The sequence below is a fragment of the Hydra vulgaris genome, chromosome 12, assembly GCF_038396675.1.
Source record: "Hydra vulgaris chromosome 12, alternate assembly HydraT2T_AEP".
Classification (NCBI taxonomy): Eukaryota; Metazoa; Cnidaria; class Hydrozoa; order Anthoathecata; family Hydridae; genus Hydra; species Hydra vulgaris.
This window is the reverse complement of record NC_088931.1, coordinates 7,459,826-7,482,830: the sequence shown is the minus strand read 5'-3', so window position 1 is coordinate 7,482,830 and position 23,005 is coordinate 7,459,826. Positions and strand designations below refer to the sequence as shown.

Here is a 23,005-nt window from a genome sequence, read left to right as displayed (position 1 = left end):
ATGAATGAATGAATGAACAGTAGAAACTTTGAATGCTCGTTTCTTTTTAGAAATTAGCAAGTTGCAAAACTATTTTTCACCGTCAAAAACATGTTTCACTTTTTATTGTAGAGATTAAAAATTAGTATTAAAAAAAGCATAAAGTATAAAAAGTACAAAAAAAGTAATAGTATAAAAAAAAAGTTAGAAAAGAACAATTAAAGTTAGAAAATGGGTCTAGGTGAAAATAGTTTTAAAAATTCCTAAACTTCTTAATGAAAAAAAATGGAAAAATAACAAAAATACACAAGCACATACAAATGTAAATGTAAATACATTCATATGTTTAACTCCACACTTGGTATGCTGTTGGGTATTAGATCTATGATAACAAGACATAATGCACGGAATCAAGTTATGACACCAATAGAGTAAGATACCTTAGCTATCAATAAAAAATTAATTAGAAAGTGTTTTCTGGTTTTAAATATTTCAATTTCAGTTTTCACTGATTAAATTAATAGAATACCGAAGTACAATTCGAACATCTGCTAAAGTTGCTTTTAATAGCAAATATTTAGAATCATTAAAATATCTAATATAACTTTTAATAACTAGTATTTAATAAAAAGTTATAATAGTTTTCTTCAGAGGCATATATTTTAGAACCAAAATGGCCTAAATTAGAATCCTTTTGACCACAAACTTATGGAATGAAAAAACAATAAGGTAACGAGCAAAAAAATGCACATTATGAGAAATGTATTTAAATTAGCTTTTAGTCTTTAACAAAAGTTATTTTTAAAGTACATTTTGTTTAGTAAACCATTTTAAAAAAACTAATAAAAAGACATGCTTCACAATATTTGCTTAATATATGTTGTTAAGCAATCAACCCACTCGCTACTTATATTCGTATTCTAAAATCACTTAAAGTAGAGCCAAAAGTATTTACTTTTCTTAACAAAAAAATATTTCGTTAGTATTTAATTTATATTTGTATTAATATTGTGCAGAAACTTTTAATTTTTTAATCAATAACCACAAAAAATATTATCACGTTATTATCACGTGTAAAACGACACAATTAACAAACATATTAAATATACAACAAATTCACAAAAATGAAACATATAAACAAGAATATATATATATATTCTTGTCGGTACCGTTAAATTCTTTGTTGTGTAGGTTGAAGCCTATAATACGTGCGCATTAATCCTGGTATATATTGGCTATGAAATAGATTAATTCGTTATTAAATTAGCGTGAAATTAAATTATGATGCAAATAAAACATATCATAAGCCCAGAGAAATTTTTTTAAACGTAATTTTCAAGTTAAGCAGCTTAATTTCAGTTTGTGTTTGTAAACTCATACAGATTAGAGGTTTTTTATTTTAGTTTTTTATTATATTTTTAAAAGATTTTTAGTCGTTTTTTTCGTTCAGTGTTTTTTTCAGTGAGAGCAAAAAAGGTATAAGGTTTACTATACATAGTAAATAGAATAAAAACTTATACTAAATAGATAGAAAGAGAAAAAAAAACTTATATCGAAAATGTCGACAAAAACTTAAGATTCGCATGTTTTTTTCTGTACCCTCTTAAAATTCAGAATTATGTATTTCAACATTTACCTTAAGGGACAATTTAATCTTAACTATTTGAAATTTTTTAATTTTAACGATTTGCATATATTAAAACATGCCTACATTAAAATGCAAACGAATCGCTGCAAATGCGTTCGTTTGCAGCAATATGCAAAAAACTAATTAAGACATTACTTATCAATTAACTGTCATTACTAAATTTTTTATAAGTGAGGGAATTATACGTCTGAAATATGATCTATGTTATTATTCAAAGTGAATAAATTGTTTTCATTACTATGACTGTTTTTTGTTTTCAAATATGCTCTTTAAAATCAAATCGGATAAAGTATAATATATCTAAATAAATTATACAATAATTATTTTGAATATCTTTTTATACGATTTTAAGTGATTATATACGTATATATTAAAGTTTTAGTAATGTTTATATAATCTGAAACTTTGTATATATAATATTTTTTTACATATGATCTTAACATATAATCGTGTTGCTGATGTTTTTAATAAACAAATCGAATAATCTAAAGGCAAAGACAAATTCATTGCTCAAACACTCACAGCCAAAGTCATATGTAAGTTTAGACACTTACAGAGAGATACACATTAATATCACTCCTAGACATACACACATAAATATCACTCACAGACAGACACACATAGATTTTACTCACAGACATGCGCACATAAATGTTACTCACAGGCAGACACAAAAGTCACTCACAAACGGAAACATAAATGTCACTCAAATGGATACATATAAATGTCGATCAAAGACGCACGATCTTCGAAATTTTATTTTTTGATTTTTGTTTTTTTGTGTTTGTTTTTAGGTTTTGTGTAAAAAGTAAAAGAATATTTAAATTAAATTTTTTTTTTCTGTTATAAAAGTATATTACTCATAACGTATAAATATTCTACTATTTATTGCTGTAGTTAAAAATAGTGAAAAAAGATTCAGCCATTAGTTTTTGTTAGATTTTTTGGGCCATTTTATCAAAATTGTTTTTAAGTCCGCATTTTTGGCTGTGCTGTTCTTCAGAAAATAACCATTATTATTTGCGTACAAAACTTTAAACATTAAACACATGGCTAGTAAAGAGTCTGATCGGTTTAATTCAAAGTTTAAGAAAGATGTCTCAACAGCAAGCCCTACTACTCGAAGAACTTCTTCAAATAGTGCAAGTGTAAACCAAAATACATCAGCAGCAATTTCACCAAGTTATCATACACAAAATGAACCAACTATAAAAGATAGAACCAGCAAAGATTTAAATAAAAATGAAGGACATGTAGAAGAAACATCATCTACGTCATTAAAAAATTCAAAAAAAGGTGCTGCTTCATCAATTAACCGTAACAAAAGAAAAAAGATAAGAAATCCAACCGGCGCTGTTATAATGCCAGATCAACCGGTAAATAATTGTTTATATTTTTTTTTTTACATGTCGTGATTTACTTGTAATATAAACATATAAACTTGGAATCTGGAAGTAGATAATATCGATCTTGTCGCCAGAACCATAAAAAAATTACAATATAAATATAATATAAAATAATACAGTTTATAACAAAATAAAAATCCAAAACATTTGAAATAATAAATAGTTAAAATAATGTCTCAAAATTATTTCAATATATTATCCGTTGAAAAAATAATACTCTTTAACATGTTTTTAAAAACAGAAAAAGAGATAGATGAATCTAAATTAGGCTGGACAATTTAATTCCAGAGATAAGGTGCTCGATAACCTATACAAAATTGATTAAACTTTGTTTGACAAAAGGGTTCTTTTAAATAGTTATTATTTCACAAACTATATTTATTCTTTACTTTAAAGGTAAATAGATCTTTAAAAACATTTAATAAAGGGTTGTTTATACCACAAAACGTAAAACATAAAATATTATACAAGTTAAGTTCATAAACGTTAAAAACATTCATAAAAAATTGAATAAAGTTTTTGTGCATGAAAAACGATTTAAAAAATATATTACTCGCATTGCATGTTACTGATGGCGGTAAAGAATGGCAACTTACTTTTACCTGTACTTCCCCAGGCAATATTTGCATAGTTAATATAGCTATGAATAAATGATTAGTATAGTTGTTTTAAATTATTTTTATTTGAATAATTTCTGGCCTTATAGAGGATTCCAATACTTTTTGCAACTTTTTTTGGTATATAATCAATATGAGTTTTCCATGTCATATTTTCGTCAAGTAAATACCTTGGAATTTTAAAGCGGAATCTTTTTTTATTTCTACTTCATCAATATAAAGTTTAGGTAAATTATTAGGCAAAAAACGTTTTTTTGATGAGGAGTGGAAAAGGATCCCCTTTGTTTTGTCAATATTTAAGGTTAGTTTTTTGGATTTAAACCAAGTAGAAATTTTTATAAGTTCTTTATTCATACTTAAAAAAAAGTTTGTTAATGTCTTTGTTTGATAAAAAATAAATTGGTATCGACTGCAAACATGATGCTCATAAGGTTCGAGGCCTTACTTAGATTGTTGATGTATACTAAAAAGAGAAGTGGACCAAGGGTAGAACCCTGTGGAACTTCGCATGTTATTTCAATTAATGTTTTATTTTGAAGATCAATAGGAAGCAATTCTTCTCCGTGGTAGACGAACTGCTTTCTATTTGACAAGTAGCTTTCATATCATTTGATCAATTCACCAGTTATTCCGTAGAACTCAAGTTTTTTAAGTAAGATATCACGATTGACTATATCAAAAGCCTTTGATAAATCGACAAAAACACCAAGTGTATATTGTGGTTCAGCAAACAAATTTGAGACTTCGCGTGTAAACTGAATAATAGCTTGTTCAGTTGAACTATTCTTTCTAAAGCCAACTTGATTTTTATATAGTAAATTATTTGAAATCAGGTAGTTGTATGTCTTTTCGAGGATGATTTTTTCTAATATTTTTGAAAACATAGGAAGGATAGAAATAGGGCGATAATTATTAATGTTTGATTTTTCTCCGTCTTTATAAATCGGAATAACTTTGGCAATTTTTAATAGATCAGGGAAAACCCCTTGTTGTATAGTTGTTTTGAAAACTTCAAATAGAATATATTTCAAACTTTTATAGCAATCTATAATTATGTTCCCGTTTATTCCATCCGCACCGATCGCTTTGTTTCTTTTTAGAGATTTGAAGGCTCTTTCAAACTCTTCAATTGATAAATGTAGTAATAAGTCATGGAGAGAGTAAATTATTTGAAGTTGTCAAAAAATCATTAAAGGAAATATTTGTAGAAGGAATCCTATCAGCCAGCCTACTTCCGATATCAGTAAAGTATTTATTAAATTCTTTTGCTATTTCATTTGGTTCATATGCACATGAACCTTTTTCAAACCGCGTCAGATCTGGTAACTAATATTAACTTGATTTGACATTTTTTTAAAGCGCAATATTTGTTTATGTATTGAAATCGTTGTTTTTTTTAGCCTTATTATTTTCTAAATTATGAAGTGGTATTGCAGCTCGTACTTGTGTTTCAACAACTTTAGATCTAAAAATAATGAGGGAAATCATATAAAAAGGACATATATGTTCTCCCCATTGGAGTAGGAACACTAGAGATAACACCGACCATTTACCAGATATTATTGTTTCTCAAGATTAGTTGGAAAAGCTTAAAAATAGAGTTATAAATTCAAAAAAAATATTAACGCAACTTCGACAACAAATAAAGCAAACAAATTGTTAGTATTTAAAAATGCTGCAAGAAGATATAAAGCTGCTTTATCAATATTCCAAAATATAAACAGTTTTGAAAATAGACGAACCATGGTAGTTCGTACTAAACAAACTATTAAAAAACTAGAGAATGTTCAAAAACTGAGTTGAAAAAACAACTTGAAAAATCCTTAAAAACAATCGAATTATTGCAAACTCTTATCAAACAAAAAGATAATTTCAAAAACCAAATTTGAAAATAAAATACTTGAGCAAAGTGTAAAAATTCCAGAGTTAGAAGTTGAAGTTATGCATCTCTCTGGTAGCATAGTTAATCGCAAAACAAAACAATTCACCTATGAAAATGTTAAATCTAAGGAACGAACATTTCAATATTTATATGGGGTATCAAAGGAAAATTTTTTTGAATGAGTTCAACCTTATTTACATCTTAAACCATACCCAGATTGTCCAAATACCGGTGAAAAAACTGTTAATAATGAAACACAGTTCTTTAGTGTTCTGACTGTGTGTCGTCATGGACTAGATTTAAAATTTATGTCATTTTTGCTTGAAAAGTCTTATACAACTGTACATAGAATTTTCCCTGGTTGGGTAATATTTAACGAAATAGATTTAAAAGTTGATGGTAGTTTTCTTCTAAAGAAAATGCCAGATATATTTATAAAAACTGGCAATGGATTAACTGATATTGTTATAGATGCCACTGAATTCAAATTTCAACATGCTTCTAATCTTGATTTGAGTAGTTTAATGTTTTCTCACTACAAAAACACTCATACAGGGAAAGCCCTTATTGGATTAGCCCCTCATGGAATGGGCCATTTTTTCAGTGACATTTATCCAGGCTCTATTTCAGACTCTGAAATTACAGAGAAGTCAGATATATAGTATATCTTATACTATATATCTGACTTCTCTGTATATATATCCTTTACCGGACATCACTTATATGAGAAGATCATAAAGTGATGTCCGGTAAAGGATTTGCAATAACAAAACTAAGCTCTTCCAAAGGTATATATGTAAATCGACCAAAACAAAAAAAAGGGCACCAATTTTCAAAATGTGAAATACAAAAAAACTTAAATATTGCTTCCACCTGTATTCATGTTGAACGTTATATTGGGAGAGTACGTAATTGGAAAATCTTAAACAACTGGCCTTTAAATCAAATTGATTTACTAGGATCAACTTGACAAATGTTGTGCCATATTACAAATATAACATTAACTCCTATAGGACCAAAGAATAAATTATATAATTGATAAAAAATATTTCAAAAAAAAGAAATATAGTTATAAGTAAAAATATATTATGTTTGAATTGTAAAGTCAATATCTTCTTCAAAGTTTAATAAAACAATTGATTTTGTGTATTTCTTGACAATATTTCGAACCGGTTTCAGGTTTTTAAAGTTTAGTTCTTTGGCGAGCAATTTTTCTCCGAGCAAGCAAAATTCTTTGTTTTCATAATAGCTCCATTCTAAACATTTTGAATCTGATAAAATATTGTCACAAATGTCTAATAATATATTAATTAGTAGATTATTTATTTTAATTAAAAAAAATATCCCACTCTCAGAGTCTGGATGATAAGATAATAAAATACAAAATTCAGCATCAGCGCAAAGCATTTACAATTGGCATTGTATATAACAATGTGGAAATTGAACTAGTGATTGATGGGGTCCATCACAGTTCTCTGCCCTTGTTTTAACCTCTAAAAGGAAGCCACCAGCAGCAAGAGTATCTGGGCTTGCTCCGTAGCGTATTTTTGTAGGGTGTGTAAAGAAACCACATTTAATTGTTTTATAATAGCTATTATATGCTTTATAATAGCTGTTACTACTCTCTGTAATTCTTTTAAATTGGAATCGAAACTCAACTGATTGCTTCCCAATATCCTTAACTACTGATAGCGTAACTCTTAATAATATTGATAATAATATGGACAAATTAATAAAAGCTCCATTTGCCAATTGCAAGTTTTATTAAATGATATCGTTGATTACAAATCTTATATTTCAATTACACGAAATAAATATTGCTTATAATTTATTCCTGAACTAATTCTATAAAATTTATAATAAAGCGATTCCAATTGAAAAAAGAATTTCCAGATGAAATATCTTTAAAATGTGCTAATATTTTAAAGCAGTAACTTGAACGTTCTTTTATTCTGTAAAAATAAGGTACTGCAGAATTATGTAAATCTCAAATTTGGTAAAGAATTGAATGCTTGAACATTTTCACAAATTAAAATCATGCATTTAAAAATCATATAGTGGTTTAAAGTATCTATTTTGCAGATATCGATTTTAAAACAGGTTTTGTTACTATCCAGCACTTTTGTCGTATAAAATGCCGTAGAAAAAAAAAATAGCCGTTGACTAATTTTTTTACAAAGATGCTAACTTAATTTCTGCGGATACAATAAGTAAATTCATTTTTAACAAGCTGAGTGAAATTAAGTCGCTGAGCAAAAATCTTATTAGTGCGTTAAAAGAACGAATCATACCATGTGGGCATGCGTCGTTTAGGGGGGGGGGGGGGTCTGGACGTCCGTGAGACCGTGAGATTTAATTTTTTACGCGTATCTAATGCGATTACTCTCAATTCATTGTTGGGTATAATAAATCGGAAAAAACTTTGTATTCAAAGCGCTGTTGTTAAGGAACGAGCCAACAAAATTTTTCACTTTAAGTTTAGTGAAGTTGATCGGTGAATGAGTAAGTTCTGAGAAATTAATAATCGTTTGTGATTTGTAAATTTATTTACTTTTTTTTTTTTTTTATATAATTAATTTTATTTTTAAGAACCGATATTCCGATACAATAGTTTTATAATACCAAAATACCAGTATTAATTAAAGTACGTCACGCTAAATCTAACTTTTTAATAATATTAGGAGATTTCATTCAACTTATTTTCTTTCTTGCACGGAGTTTTCATTCAACATAAAGCGCAATATTACTATAAAAATCTCCGTGCAAAAGAGCCAACAACCTTCTACTTCTATTAAAAAGCAAAAATTAGCGTGACGTAATTTAAGGATGACCCCATATTCATCAGTTAATAAGAAAGTATTTAATATTTATAATGCTAAATATAAGTCGTTTATATAAAATTAAAAACAACCATGATCTTAAAATTGAATTTTAGGGTCAAAAGTTTCTGTTTGAATCTTTTGATTCTTTAATCATAAATTGGTTTGTGTTAGTCAAGTATCCTTTAATTAACAGTAAGTTTTGGTTTTAAACTTTATCATGTTTTAGTTTTTTAGTACTTCACGGTTTACTGAGTTTTGGAAAAATCAATAAAAGCAACAATATGTACATGCTTTGCTACTTCATGTACATGCTTTGCTACACAACACGTACACAAATGCTTTCACTTAATTTTAAAAAGCAGGTCAAGACTGAAATAGGTAATTTTAAATATTTGTCTCATCACTAGATTTAAAAATAGATATATTTTTAGCAATTTTTAATTAAAATGGATTATGACTTGATTTCAATGAAAGATAAAAATATGAAATAATGAAAATTCGATAATATCAAAAACAGATTCAATTACATTCAATTCAACTGACACGATTTGGATCTGTATTTTTTTTTTCAGAAAAAAAAACATGATTATAAATCAAAACAACTTTTATAAAATGTTTAAACGAATAAATTTCCTATAAAACATGATTTTTTTACTCAAAGTTATAATGTGTTCTTAATTTAATAAATAAAAGTAAACAAAAAAACTATATGCTATTCTATTTCTTTGAGGAATATTCTGTTGCTTAAATGTCTTTGCAATAGTTAAATGATTGCAGCACTGAGCTAAGCCCTCACTTAAAAATAGTGTTTCAGAACATTTTGGAGGTCTGGTAAATAAAGTTAAAGTTAAGATTCCATAAGATACCGAAATTATATTATATTAAATTATAATATATTAAATTTTGATAAGTATATTACGTTTTAAACTAATTTTAAAAGATTGCTTTTAACCCACAGTAAGATCTTTGATGTTTATCGTTTAAACAATCTAATCGCTTATCTTGCAGTAGGGTGGTGGAGTCGGAGTCAGAGTCGTGGAGTCGGAGTCGCGGCCTTTTTTTAGTGGAGTTGGAGTCGCTAAACAAAATCACGACTCCGACTCCAATAGTAAAAATTCTTGGTATTGCACGTGCATGTACCAAATATTTAATCTTCAAAAATTTTTCATTTACTTGGCAAAAAAAAATTTCTTAAATTATCGTGTAATATTTTTGAAAGAATTCAAAGAAATTTTCAAAAATTTTGCTTTGGAGTCGGAGTCGTACTCCGAAAAGTTCAACAATTGGAGTCGGAGTCGGTACTTTTTTTTTACGACTCCACACCCCTGTCTTGCAGACCACAATTTTTACGGAAATATCTTGATTGATTAAACTAATAACTGACTGATGGCAATTTCTTGAAAACCTTAACTTAAGTGGTATTCCGCGTTTTCCGAATGTTTCCGTTGTGGTTTTTTTAGCAATTATAATTTTAGAAATAGTAAGTGGTTATGCGTTTAATTTTTAAACGCTTAAAATAATTTTCAATCAGAACATTCATACCAGTCAAGTAAGTCTAGAAGTCAAATAACTTTGGTGTTTTAAGAAAGTCACTTAAGCAAGTACTATGCAAAATGAACAGTTGCCAGGCATTTCAGGTGACACTATCAACCAAATAAAAAATCCATAGTGCCACTACATTTGCAGTACAAAAAGTAATCAGTGTGGTAATTATAGGAGTAATCTGTCAAATATTTTAGATGTTAATACTTTTGTCCAATTAATATTGGCATAGTAAAAACGACCGTAAAAACGGATTTTTAAGATCATTTCCTCTTCTTTTTTTCCTGCATAAGCTGACCACAAATTAAACATGCGCAGAAAGGTAACAATAAAATTTGAAAAAAAAATTCAAAATATCTTGCCAGGCCTATTATTATTTGACAATGCAATCCTTACAGAAAAAAAGTTTTAGGTATCATGTTACATAAAAGCTTATTTTGGAAACAACAAATTATAATATTTTTATGAAAATTGCATTTGAAATCTATATAAAGTTAGACATTTATTAAATAAATACCAATTCACAACTATATCATTCATTTATTCAATGCCATATAAATTATGCAAATATAATATGGGGAAGCGCTCACGAAGCCAAACTTAAATCTCTCTATTGACATCAGAAACACTCACTCGCAGAATTAATTTTACAAATCGTTTCTTAAGCTCAACGTCTTCTTAAAGAAATGAAAAGTTTTGAATATCAGAGAACTAAATGTTTTGAATATTTTATGTTTTATGTTTAAATGTAAAGAAAGTATATCATCTAACGTGTTTATAAATCTATATAATTTGAAACTCAAAAACAAACATGATCTTTGTGTTGGTAAAAACATCCAAGAGCCATTTTGCCAAACTGAAAATGACCAATTTTGTGTTTCTTATCGTGGTCCTTTCCTTTAGAATAAAATAGTTACAAAATTTTTTTTTTTAAGTTGACGATTGTGCCACTCCACTTCGAAAACCTTGTCGTCGGTCCTGGCATTTACTTATGAGATCTATATTTTATCACAATATAGCTATAGGACTGTTACAATTAAAATTAAACTTAGACTATAAAAATCCTGTTAAACATTTTCATACGATTAAGTTAATATTTTTCATTTATGACCAGTGATAAGTGACAAAGTAAACGGTAAATGATTACGTAATTGATAAGTGAATGATTAAATGAATAGTTAGCCGAAGAGTTTATTCTGCAGAATTGTAGAGTATAGAGCTATAGAATAACTGTATTATTGAATCTTAAGCTGAGGAATGGTGTGCAATTAAATATAAATGTAAAATGTAGAGATATAGAATTTACAACGTTGTAATGTGGAATGGTGGCATGTAAAAATGTAGAATGTAGATTTGTAGAAATTTAGAGTATAGAACTGTAGAGAATAGAATTGTATAAGTCCTGAATGTAGAGTTGTAGAATGGGAAGTTGTTGAATGTAAATTATCTGAAACTGAATTAGAATTAATTGTAGTAACAGTTGCTCGAAAAACTTCCATATAAATTTTGATACAATATTTCAAATTGATTAATTGAATATCTTTTTAGACAATCCTACACACAGGAAATATAAGTTTTTATATTGTCAAAGTTCTCATAAAAATTGCAAAGTTCATTATTGAAAACTTTATCTAAAGTTATACATTAGTTACACATCAGCATACATTAGTTATACATTAGCATACATTAGTTTAAAATGTAAAAACAACGCACAAATGTAAATATTGTAAAAATGACATAAAAAATTAACATTAACACAAATATAAACATTGTATTTAAAACATTGTATTTAAAAAACGTATCGTGCATTAGTATTGTATGAAAATATGCAAACATAATTATTGTAAATATGACAACAAAAACTTATAAATATTTAAAAAAAGACAAGGCTTGCAATAAAAATAAAGGAAATTAATTTCTACAAATATTGAAAACACAGGTTTTCCTATACCAATTTTTTTCTTCTTTGAAAATTTGAAGGGCATTTTGTTGTCAAAGGGATATTCATAGCAAGGTGGCATTATATAAAGATTGTTGATACTCTTCAGAGGAGGATACAGCACTTCTTGATGTTTGAGAACTTCCAGATATGGAACAAACTCCAAACATTTATATCTATGTAGTGTAGAGCAAGGCTAGTTGAGCAACTTTTACCGAATCTAAAAGATCTCATAATCAGGTGCGTCGAATTTACATAATTTTTTCTCTATTTGAAAGATAATTTAACCTGCTAAAAATTTGTTAAGAAAAAAGTATACTTATTAGCTTTTTTAAAAAGGTATTGTCTAAAGATTGCGGAGCTGCTTAGCGGGGTAAATTTAGCAATAGTGTAGGGGAAGTTGAGCAATCAACAAATGAATGAATATGCATGGTACGAAACTTGGATGAATCATCAATAAAACTTTCATCAACAATAAGCGTGTGCATAATTTATAAACTTTTTATTTTATACACTTTAATGACGTAAATATGAGAAGAAAAAAATTAAATAATACAAAAGCGTCATAAATTATAAAAATATTATTTTATACAATCATATTGAACTTTGAAGCCCAATTTAAAAATTATTAACTTTAAAAATATAATTTAAAATATCAACACTTAAATCATTTCAAAATTTACATCACGTGATGATTTATAAGCTTCTAAACAAAAATAACTTTTTTATTTTTTAAGTCAAAAATAGAAAAAGTGCCCGTGTATCTTACTCAACTGCTCTCCAACAATATTTTTTTGCGCATTGTGCTAACATTCTAATTCCCTAACTTTCATCTATTAGATGTTTTGTCATGTGATGCGTAGTTTTTAAGATATTTTAATTGCCAAACTTGCCCCAATGCTCAACTAGCCCCGCTCTACCCTACTTGTACCAAATAAGGATATTTTGCAAAAAATTGCACCTGGGAACAAACAAAATCCAAAAACTTGACCGCAAGTGCCCCAAACGTGAGAGCAACAAGTTGACAAAATATAAATTTTTTTATTGTTTTCAACAAAGTTTATATTCATTGATAAGTTTTAAATTTCATACAATAATTTCTTATCGTTCAAAATTTAAAAATTTTATAAGATTTTTAACCCCCTCAAAAATGGAGGAAAAAAAAAGTTTGAACCCCCTCAAAAATGGAGGAGGGTTCAAACTTTATATAGTTATAGTTTTTCAATGTTAAAATTTTATTGTATGATATATAAAATTAATTGATAAATATATTAATATGAATAAAAATACTTTATCAACCTGTTGCTCTTACGTTTAGGGCAGTTGTGGCTAAAACCTTAGGGCTTTTTTGTTCCCAGGCTCTAATCTTCGCAATATTTTGCAAAGCATACATATTTGAGATAAGTACAAACATATAAATGTTTGAAGTTTGTAAAGTGTCTGGAAGTTGGTATATGATATTATTTATAAGGGTTTAAACGATTGAGAGATTCAAAAAATCGCTCGCTAGAACCTGCCTTTTTAAAAATGGATTTTGGGATTATTTTTTAATTTCAAAATTTTATCTATAAACAAATCAAATCTTTTACGGACCATGTGACGAGTTTTTTTATTCTGGACTATGTGAAGTGTATTTTTATGAATTTTGTCAAAATGTTATTGTTTTATCGTATTTTAAAGAAATTAAAATAGAAGTGTTTTTTCTCTCAACAAACTGTTTTTTTTCAATAACTAATTTATAGCACTTTGCTGTTTTCATATGTAGATATGCATCTATATAGAACTCCTTGAAAAGTCTTACAGTACAGCAAGTAATTGCAATACAAAAAATATAACTGATAGTTGAAGAATATGATAAGAAACTTATTTTGAAATATATTCATAAAAAAACATTGTTTTAAGTGTACAATACTAAAATTGCATAGACCAGCTGTATTATAAATGTGGAGGATTTTGTTTAGCTTTTCGTAACTCTCCTGTGTACATCCTGTATGTATCCAGTTGCTATGTAGAGCGTACTAAATATATGAAACAAAATTTTTTAATTTGAACACTTTATAGCTTTTTAACGCAATTTTATCTACAACTTTAAATTATCAATTCTGTATATATAAAACGGTTTTTCGTGTTACTAAGAAAAAAATAAAATATATTTGTACCTTTATTTTAAGACATAACTTGTATTGTCTTCAGTGATAAATTTTCTAATTAACAACAATAACTGCTGTTTTACTATTTTTCTTTTAGAACGAAGATAGTTCTCACCTGCACTACTAGTTTCGAACATTTTTAAAGTCACAGCAGACGAGTTTTGTATTTTCTAAAAACCAAAATTAGTTTAAATTAAAACTAGTTTAACCGACTTTGAATCCAGTTTTAGTTCAACCAATAACGCTCTTTTAGTTTTTGTAAGCTTCAATAAATAAAGTTTGATATTTTTTTATTATTTTATTGAAAAGTAGTTTAAATCGAAAAAAATGTGAATAACAATATTAAAGCATTTTTAGAGCAATTTCACGGGGCGAGAAGAAGACAAATATGTCTTATCACCAAGCCCCTTGATAAATTCCGTAAATATAAAGTTTTATTTAAAAATAAGCACTTCCTTTAACAATATAAAATAAACAAACGTAAAATTGGTAAAAAAATATAAATATAACATCTATTATTAAAAAATAACAAGCGCTTTAAATATTATAATTTTCTTACAAAAAAATATTAAAATTTTAAAAAACAATTCTTAGGGATTCAATTTCAATAGAAGAATCTTCTCGTCCAAATATCTTAAAACTTTGACACAGTTAGGCCCATCAAAACCACCAACATTATGGCCATACCTGGTTGGCTCCAGCGATTTTCAACTTTTTTTTAGAAAAATTAATTGCCTCAAGCGAGAATACCTTAATTAGACCATAATTTTGTTTTATTGTAATTTGTTATATAATGTTTGTGTCCTGTTAGATAATGTTTGTCCTGTTACATAATGTTTGGGTCCTGTAAAAATGGGTAGTTTTACATAAAAGCCATATAATTAGATGAAACTATATAGATAAAAAATTTTAAAAAAACATGGTTGCAATTTGCTTAGGTTTAGATAGACAGTTATCAAAAAAAATTTTCAGGTATTTTGGTGTTTAAGTTAAGATAAAAAATTTAACTTTTTTAGCTTTAAAAATTAATGCAGAAAAAAATAAATAAACCGCTGGAAAGTTTTGGTTTTGTTACGTTTACTTCTTTTTAATGACGCTTTTCTATGTAATTCTACAAAAAAAATGGCGTCTTTAAAAAAATGGCGTCTTTAAAAAAATGGCGTCTTTAAAAAAATGGCGTCTTTAAAAAAATGGCGTCTTTAAAGCGTTTTATTTTATGTTGATTTTTCAAACTTATTTTTCAAATAAGATAGCAACTAGTAACTTTTTTATTTTTTTATTTTTGAGTTAACTCTTATTTTTAACAAACTATCTACTCCAGCTTGAAGCAACTTAATACCAAAAATAGGGTTGCTATATGATATTCAATGGAAAAGAGGAGATTTTACAAATCAAGGTAAATGCAAAGAGAGTCCCCATTACTTGTTTAGTCCGCATATTCTTATTGAAAAAGAATTTTATGAACTATTGAGTTTTGATGAATTAAATATTTTAAAATGGTATATTTTAAATACAGAATAAGTTGTTTTATATCTAAGTATTCCGTTTTAAAAGACTTACAAAATATAAAATCTGTATGATTGCAATCCATACATTAATTGTCCATTAAATAATTAGTCCTAATTATTTACTTGTATCTTACTAATCATTTGTACCAATTATCAGTATCACTGTCATTGACCAATCATTTGTGGGAACAGAGCAAGAGCAACAGGGGAAGATGAATGATACCCACTTTACTTTTTGTTGAAGTTTATCTTTTTCAAAAAGTCTTTGTTTGATACATATGGAACTCATGACAGGATTATGATTTGAAATTATAATCTATACATAAAATACTTTTAACAGGCTCTGCTGTTAATTTATTTCTTTTTTTATGTTTTTCTTCACAGTTAAAAGTTAGTCATAACACCATGATTCATTAACTTAAAATATTTCATTTACAAATAAAGTTGAGTCTTTATCCTGGTCCTAAATACTGTTTAGTTTTATCTAACTGAAAGCTTTTAACTCTTGGTATTCGGACTACTAATAGGTCAAAGGTTCGTAACTTGCGTAACCTTTGATCTATTTATCTTTGTCAGATGCATAAGATAAATAAGATTAACATAAGAAAGAGATCTTTCAAGAAGATTTCATGCTTATTCTGAAATCCCCCGGAGTCTTATTTCTTACCTTAAAATCCGAAGCTCTCCGGGATAATACGGGGATATGGGAACCCTAACCAAAAATTGCTGAAACCTAATGCCTGGTAACAGTTTTCTTTACAAGAAATTCATTCAAATTTTTATTAGTTTTACTAACATAGTATTAAAAATACATAAATATGGTATTCAGGTGGTGGAACTATGTTGATAATATCATCAGCCAAACTCATATTTAGTAGGCATAGATTAGTAATATTTTTGTTATATTGCATCTGTATACGAGGTTTGTTATCAAATTGGTATTTTCCAAATTTATCTGCTTGTGATCTGAAAGTCTTTTGAACTCCTTCTCATACATCACAATAGCGATACGAGTATTTTCCACCGTGAACCTAAGTTAATAATAAATAAAACTCATAGGTATTGCATATATAAAGTTTACATTGCAAATCAAGTTCAAGATAAGGAAATTAGGTACTTATGGATAATCCAAGGATAATGTTGATGAGTTTGAAGTCAGAGGTCAAAATAAACTTGGAAAATCACAGATTGTGATGATTCTCTTCTACATTTTTAACAAAGTATGATCACTTTGTTGAATCCGGTGTACTTCTGGTTTCTTAGTTTTGAATTTAATGCTAATAGGTCAAACTTATTTATAACAATCTTTAGAGATCCAAGTCCTCTATTAAGGTAGATTAGGGTAATATGAGCACCTTAGCGAAAATTGGAATATTTTCAAATATAATTATGCTGGATCCGAAATTTTTGCAAAAAAACAATTTTTAGGGATCCCTACTCATGATCCACATAAATATTTGGGCACCCGACATTTTTTCTTAAAAACACAGAGGTTTTAAAAAAGTAGTAAAAGTGCTCATATTACCAAGACCTCTTGGTAATATAAGCACTTTAACTTAGCTCAAAAAAATAACACTAATTAAGTAAAAAAATACCAACCTGACAATTAGAACTAATTTTCGGAACATAATGATTCATTATTAACAAAACTTATCATTAAAAGATCAAATTTTGAACTACTTTTTGTTGAAATAATACTACTATGTTTTCCGCAAAAACAAAATTAAAAAATTAGTTATTTATTCAATTTTATTAATTCAAACCATTGAGCGATAAAAACTCAGAAATTTTGAATTTAAATCACAGAAAAATATTAAGTATTGTTAAAATGTTAACATTTTTTACTATATTTTGTTTTTATTCAAAGTACAATTAAAGCCATTGCTATTTTAGGACTTTAAACTAGGTAATTTTAATGAAAAACACTGGGTAGTTTGAGCATAGTACACAAAAATAGCATCTTTTAATAAAGTCAAAACTAAATGTTTTTATGCATTGTTTTTCAAACAATAATGGATTGGATTTTTAGCTAACATATTTTTCTTTATGAAAAAATTTATTTCATTATTTTAGCACTAAAATTTCGCGCCAGAGATTTATTCATGCGTAATGATATTTAAACGACGCAAAAAATTTAACAGCGTTTTAATTAAATGATGGCCGCTGATTACTGCAAATAAATTTACGCTAATTGTACTGATTTCTGTTATCACCACATAAAGTCGATTCAAAAAATACAAAGCAACTTTAACTTAACTGCTAACATCTAAGAAATCTTAAAATATGCTCATATTACCAAGGTGCTCATATTATCCTAATCTACCATAACACTACTCAACGCCGTTAATGCAAGTTCTCAAACTTTTTTTGTCTTGTTTGTTCTCGGTGATAACAAACATATTTTTTTTCCGGTCTGCACCATTTGTTTATAAACATTATGATATGTTAAGTTTTAAAAGATATGTTAAGTTTAAACAATATCTATATATATTGTTTAAAACTTAACATATCTTTTGCGATGGAGTATGAAATTATGTATATATATTTTCTACAAAAAAATAAAAAATATATATATTTAAATAGAATATATATATTTATCTATGGTAATTTAAAGGCCGGAATTTTAGTTGAATAGTTTTATGGCATTTTAAAATAGGGATGGCTCACATCACAGTAATGTTTGAATTTTGAGGTTAGACTTTTAAATAAACCTTAAGAGGTTTAACTTTAAAAGTCTAACTAGTCGTATGTCTTGGGCTACCATATGAAATTTTGGAAAAATCAGGACATCATGTCTTTTTTAACCTGTCAAATCAGGACAAATATAAATAAGCAGAAAGTCTAAATCAGGACAAAAGCTCGTCACACTAAAAGTGAAAATGAGAAAAAATACAACATTAAAAACCAGCTTTATTTTACATTTTTGTAATGACTACAAGAATTATTTCTTTTCTTTGCTTTGAAACCAGTCATATTTTTCACTAGAGTGTACTTTTTTCAGGAACAACTGGTCATTTTTTATCTTTTCATAGAACTGTGAGCAATTGAGATCAATATTTAACTTACAAAAAAGCAAATTTTTCACAGTAGAAACTAGCAAAGAACCTCTTTCAGGAGACCAAATATTGTTCATCATTGAAAACACCCTTTCCACAGCAGCTGAAGTTCCAGGAAGACTGAAAATGTATTCCAACACCAGTGCAAAATTTGCTACTGAAATGCTCTTTTCTCAAAAATGTTTCATCATCAGGACCCATTTTTCTTCACAACTCATATCATCAGATTTCCAAGTTTCAGAATTAGTTGACAAGTATGCCTTGAGTATGTCAATTTGTGTGTTCTTCACACTCATACTAATAAAAACTTTCATATAAAATGGAAAAAACAGATTTAAACTTGAAATAACTAATTTTTTTCGACCTTCAATATGTTTACAGACATATGACTGGTTAGAAATTAAACATATAACTTAAAACTTGTTTGAAAAAGTTGTTTTCTCAGTTTAATGTTTTATCTTCATTGAGAGCAGCACTATTTTATACCGAAATATGGTTCATCAACTATAAAACAAAATTTTATATCTAAACTTGAGTAATTTAAAAAAAATTTAACTTTGTTTGATTTTAGACAAACTAAAGCGCTAGAAGAAAAAAAAAATTTTTTTTTATAATTATTCGGGCTAAAAAAATACAGCGAAACATAACCTTTTTGTAAAAACGCAAAGTTCGCGTATTTTCCAGTACATGCATTAACGGCGTTGAGTAGTACGTACAACAGAATGAAAAAGATCCAATTTTTAGCGTACAAGAAACCAAACTCTGCTGGCAATATTTTGATTCTTTGAATTAATTAAGGCGTATAGACTTTGAACAGTTGTTTTATTGCTGCAAGGATGACGAATATTAGGATCAATAATCTGACAGCATTAACGCTGTCACAATATATATACCGGTTTTTACATCCATTTAAAACAAACATGACATTCATTTAAAGATCGTGCCAATCAATTAAAACAATCGTGATTTTCAATTAAAACATTAAACGCATGCGCAATCTCAACATTCTATATTATTCAAAAAAAAAGGTTTTATTTTAATATATATTTTTATTAAACATGTGTAAATTAAATGGACTTTCATCAATAAAAACAATATTTCGATAGCGATGAATAGGCGAGACTGAAGTATACCACCTAACATATTCAAATCGAAGATTTTTCATATCATTATTGTTTCTTCTTTCTTAAATTGGTCGAGTAATTTTATATGTGTATCCAAGATTGGTCACCAATCTCCAGACAATTTTAATCGATACATTTACATTTAAAGCATGTTTGATTTCAATTATAGCTGTCGTTGTACAACGACAACTATAATTGAAATTAAACAAGAGCTTATAAACAACTACACATGTTATCGTTTATAAGCTCTTCAATTCTTCTTCTAATCTCTTCATTATAAATAACGTGACGAGCGCCACCTCTAGAACCAGGACGTGTTGAATTCGTTCGATCGTATGTTCTTAAAATTGATTGTATTGTGTTTCGATTAAGCTCCTGTTAACGATGAAGCTTCAGATTGAGTTTTTCCTTGATCAACGACTAGATTTACAACAAGATCTCGCATGTTTTGGGAAACGGAATTTCGCGACATGAAGATTCAAATTGAGTTTTTCGCGACAATGAAGTTTCAGATTGAACTTTTCTTTGATCAACGACTAATCTCAAAGCAAATTTTCACGTATTTTGGCAAACAGAATTTCGCTGCATGTTTTAATGAAAATCTAATATCCAGATGCGCTAAATATTTTAATAGGATATCACGGTTGTTTTAATTATCATCATGCATGCTTTAATTGAACTGACGTTCAATTAATTAATTAAAGTTTCACGGTTGTTTTGCCAATACAGTATGTGAACAAAAATATGTAAAAAAATATGGATTTGCATCCATTTAAAACAAACATGACATTCATTTAAATTTAAATAAATTCCATGAAATTAAAATAAACTAATATAATATTAATAAAAAATAAATTTAAATAAATAAATATATAAATAAAACCTGTTGAGAATTGCGCATGAGAATGTTGAGATTGCGCATGCGTCAAATGTTTTAATTGAAAATCACAATTGTTTTAATTGATTGGGACGATGTTTTAAATGAATGTCATGGTTGTTTTAAATGGATGTAAAAACCGGTATATATATATATATATATATATATATATATATATATATATATATATATATATATATATATATATATATATATATATATATATATATATATATATATATATACATTTTGCAGATTATTCTGGAAAATGTACTTTTTTTCTTCTTATGAAATTTTTTCAGATTCTTGGTGGCCGAATCGGAACTCGTTTTGCGCAACAGTCCCGATTTCAACATTTCGTTTGATGCTCTTATAATAGCTTATTATGGTAAGATAGCTTAACCAATTAAGCTATCTAACCATATTAAGCTATTATAATAAGGCAACCTGTAATTAGAATCGGAATCAAGTGTATTTTTGCCCCAAGCCTTAATTAAAAAAAAAAGACGTCAAACATGTTATTTATAATATTTAAAATATTTTTAATCTTATCAAATTTTGATTTATGCTTTGAATATTTAAATGTTATATAGAAAATGAATTCTATTCTTTTGTTCCCTTAAATTTATAAAGATCGAAATACGACGTTTTTGTTAAATTCTTTTAACTTTCTTGAAAAATATGCTAATTTAATTAGAGTTTGCTGTCTAATTAACACTAATTTAATTTTTGCTGTCTAATTTAAGAACTAATTTTATTTGCAACATGACTTTTCTTTTCCACATCTTCATATGTGTAACATATAATGACACAATATGAACACACCAGCGCTATTAGACACCGGTGATGGTTCACTCATGTCAAGTAGCCTGAAAAGAGTTTGAATTTTTAACTAAGAAGAATTAACTTTAAACTGATCTTTCTTATAGTATTAAATTTTTTTTTTGTTTTGCTTGCTGTATTTTAACTTATCTTTTAAAACTTATATTGGAACGTGCATTAGTAAAAAAAAGGAGGCCACTAAATAATTGCGAATTTCTTAAGTGTGAACTGGCATAAGTGCAAAGCAGTTGCAAACACTGGCGAATTGTCATAAGTTCGAATTGCCATAAGTGCACAAAAAAAATACGCAAACATTGGCATAAATGCGAATTGGCATAAATGCGAACCAGTTACATAAACTGGTGCAAGTGCAAACTGTCTTAAGTTGAAAGCATAAATTGATTTTTGTGTAAACTGGCATAAGTACACCAAAAGTATTTGACAATGTTTGCATAGGATTTGCACTTGTGTCAATCTTTGCAACTGCTTTGCTCTTATGCCAGTTCGCACTTCTAAAATTCTAACATATTCAGCCTCCCTATAAAAAAGGCAACTTTTTTTGTTTTTTAATTTTTTATATAGGTCCCCTATAAAGTTCTTACGGTCTTATCACAGAGCACCGCGGATGAGCATTTAATCGGAAGTTCACGCCTCTTTCCAAACCGATATTTGGAAGGAGGCGCGACCTTGCCTAGAGATGGGATTTGAACCACGGATCCTTTAATTCTGAGGTAAGTGAGCTACCATTGCGCCACGGCTACTTTGGGATGTCAGACGAAAAAACTTTGGTTAAAAAATCACGCAGAAAAATATTTTAGCACTTTTTTAAATGTAAAACTGGAATAAAACCAAAAACTTTATCTGAAGATTTTAAAAAAAAATCTCTGAAATAAATTTTTTTTAAAGACTTTTTTTTACATCCATAATGGCAAAAAAACTGCCTAAAACATGCCTAAAATTGAATAACTTTGTGACGTATATCTTTCGCTATACAAATTTTCTCTGGTTTTTGGTTCTTTTTTTTTGGTTCTTTGTAGATTGATGCATTATAATGTTTTATTCTTGTTGACAGATGGATTTCTAATTTAAGGACTTATTTTAAATTTTGTTACGAATTATTGAAAATATGTCTGAAATACTTAGTAATTTGACTTAACATGTGGACTAATTTCTTTATTTAAAAATATTGAACAGGAATTTTAAAATCCCATCTGTTAACCGAATCTTTTTAGTATACTGGGTATACCCTGAAAATTTCAGGCAAAAATCATAAGCAAATACAAAGATATTACGTTTCAAAGTTAGGGTACATGGGGGTAATATGAGCTTAAGCGAAAATTGGAATAATTTAAAAAATAATTGTGCTGGATCCAAAATCTTTGCGAATAAATTGATCCCTACTCATGATCCACTTAGATATTTGGGCATCCGAAATTTTTATTAAAAACACAGAGGTTTTAAAAAAGTAGCAAAAGTGCTCATATAACCGAGACCACTTGGTAATATGAGCACTTTAAATTAGCTCAAAAAAGAAACATTAATTAAGTAAAAAAATACCAACCTGACAATTAGAACTAATTTTTGGAATATAATGATTTGTTATTAATAAAACTTATCATTACAAATCATAACA

At 27.7% G+C, this 23,005-nt stretch overlaps 1 protein-coding gene across 1 annotated transcript; it reads left to right on the top strand.

The window, feature by feature from the left end:
• Window positions 1-1,342: 1,342 nt before the first annotated feature.
• Window positions 1,343-14,281, top strand: LOC136087828 (uncharacterized). Its single transcript, XM_065811404.1, has 2 exons — window positions 1,343-3,003; window positions 14,083-14,281. Exons 1-2 carry the CDS (start codon window positions 2,677-2,679, stop codon window positions 14,110-14,112), a joined length of 357 nt encoding a protein of 118 aa, XP_065667476.1. The 5' UTR covers window positions 1,343-2,676; the 3' UTR covers window positions 14,113-14,281.
• Window positions 14,282-23,005: the final 8,724 nt, after the last annotated feature.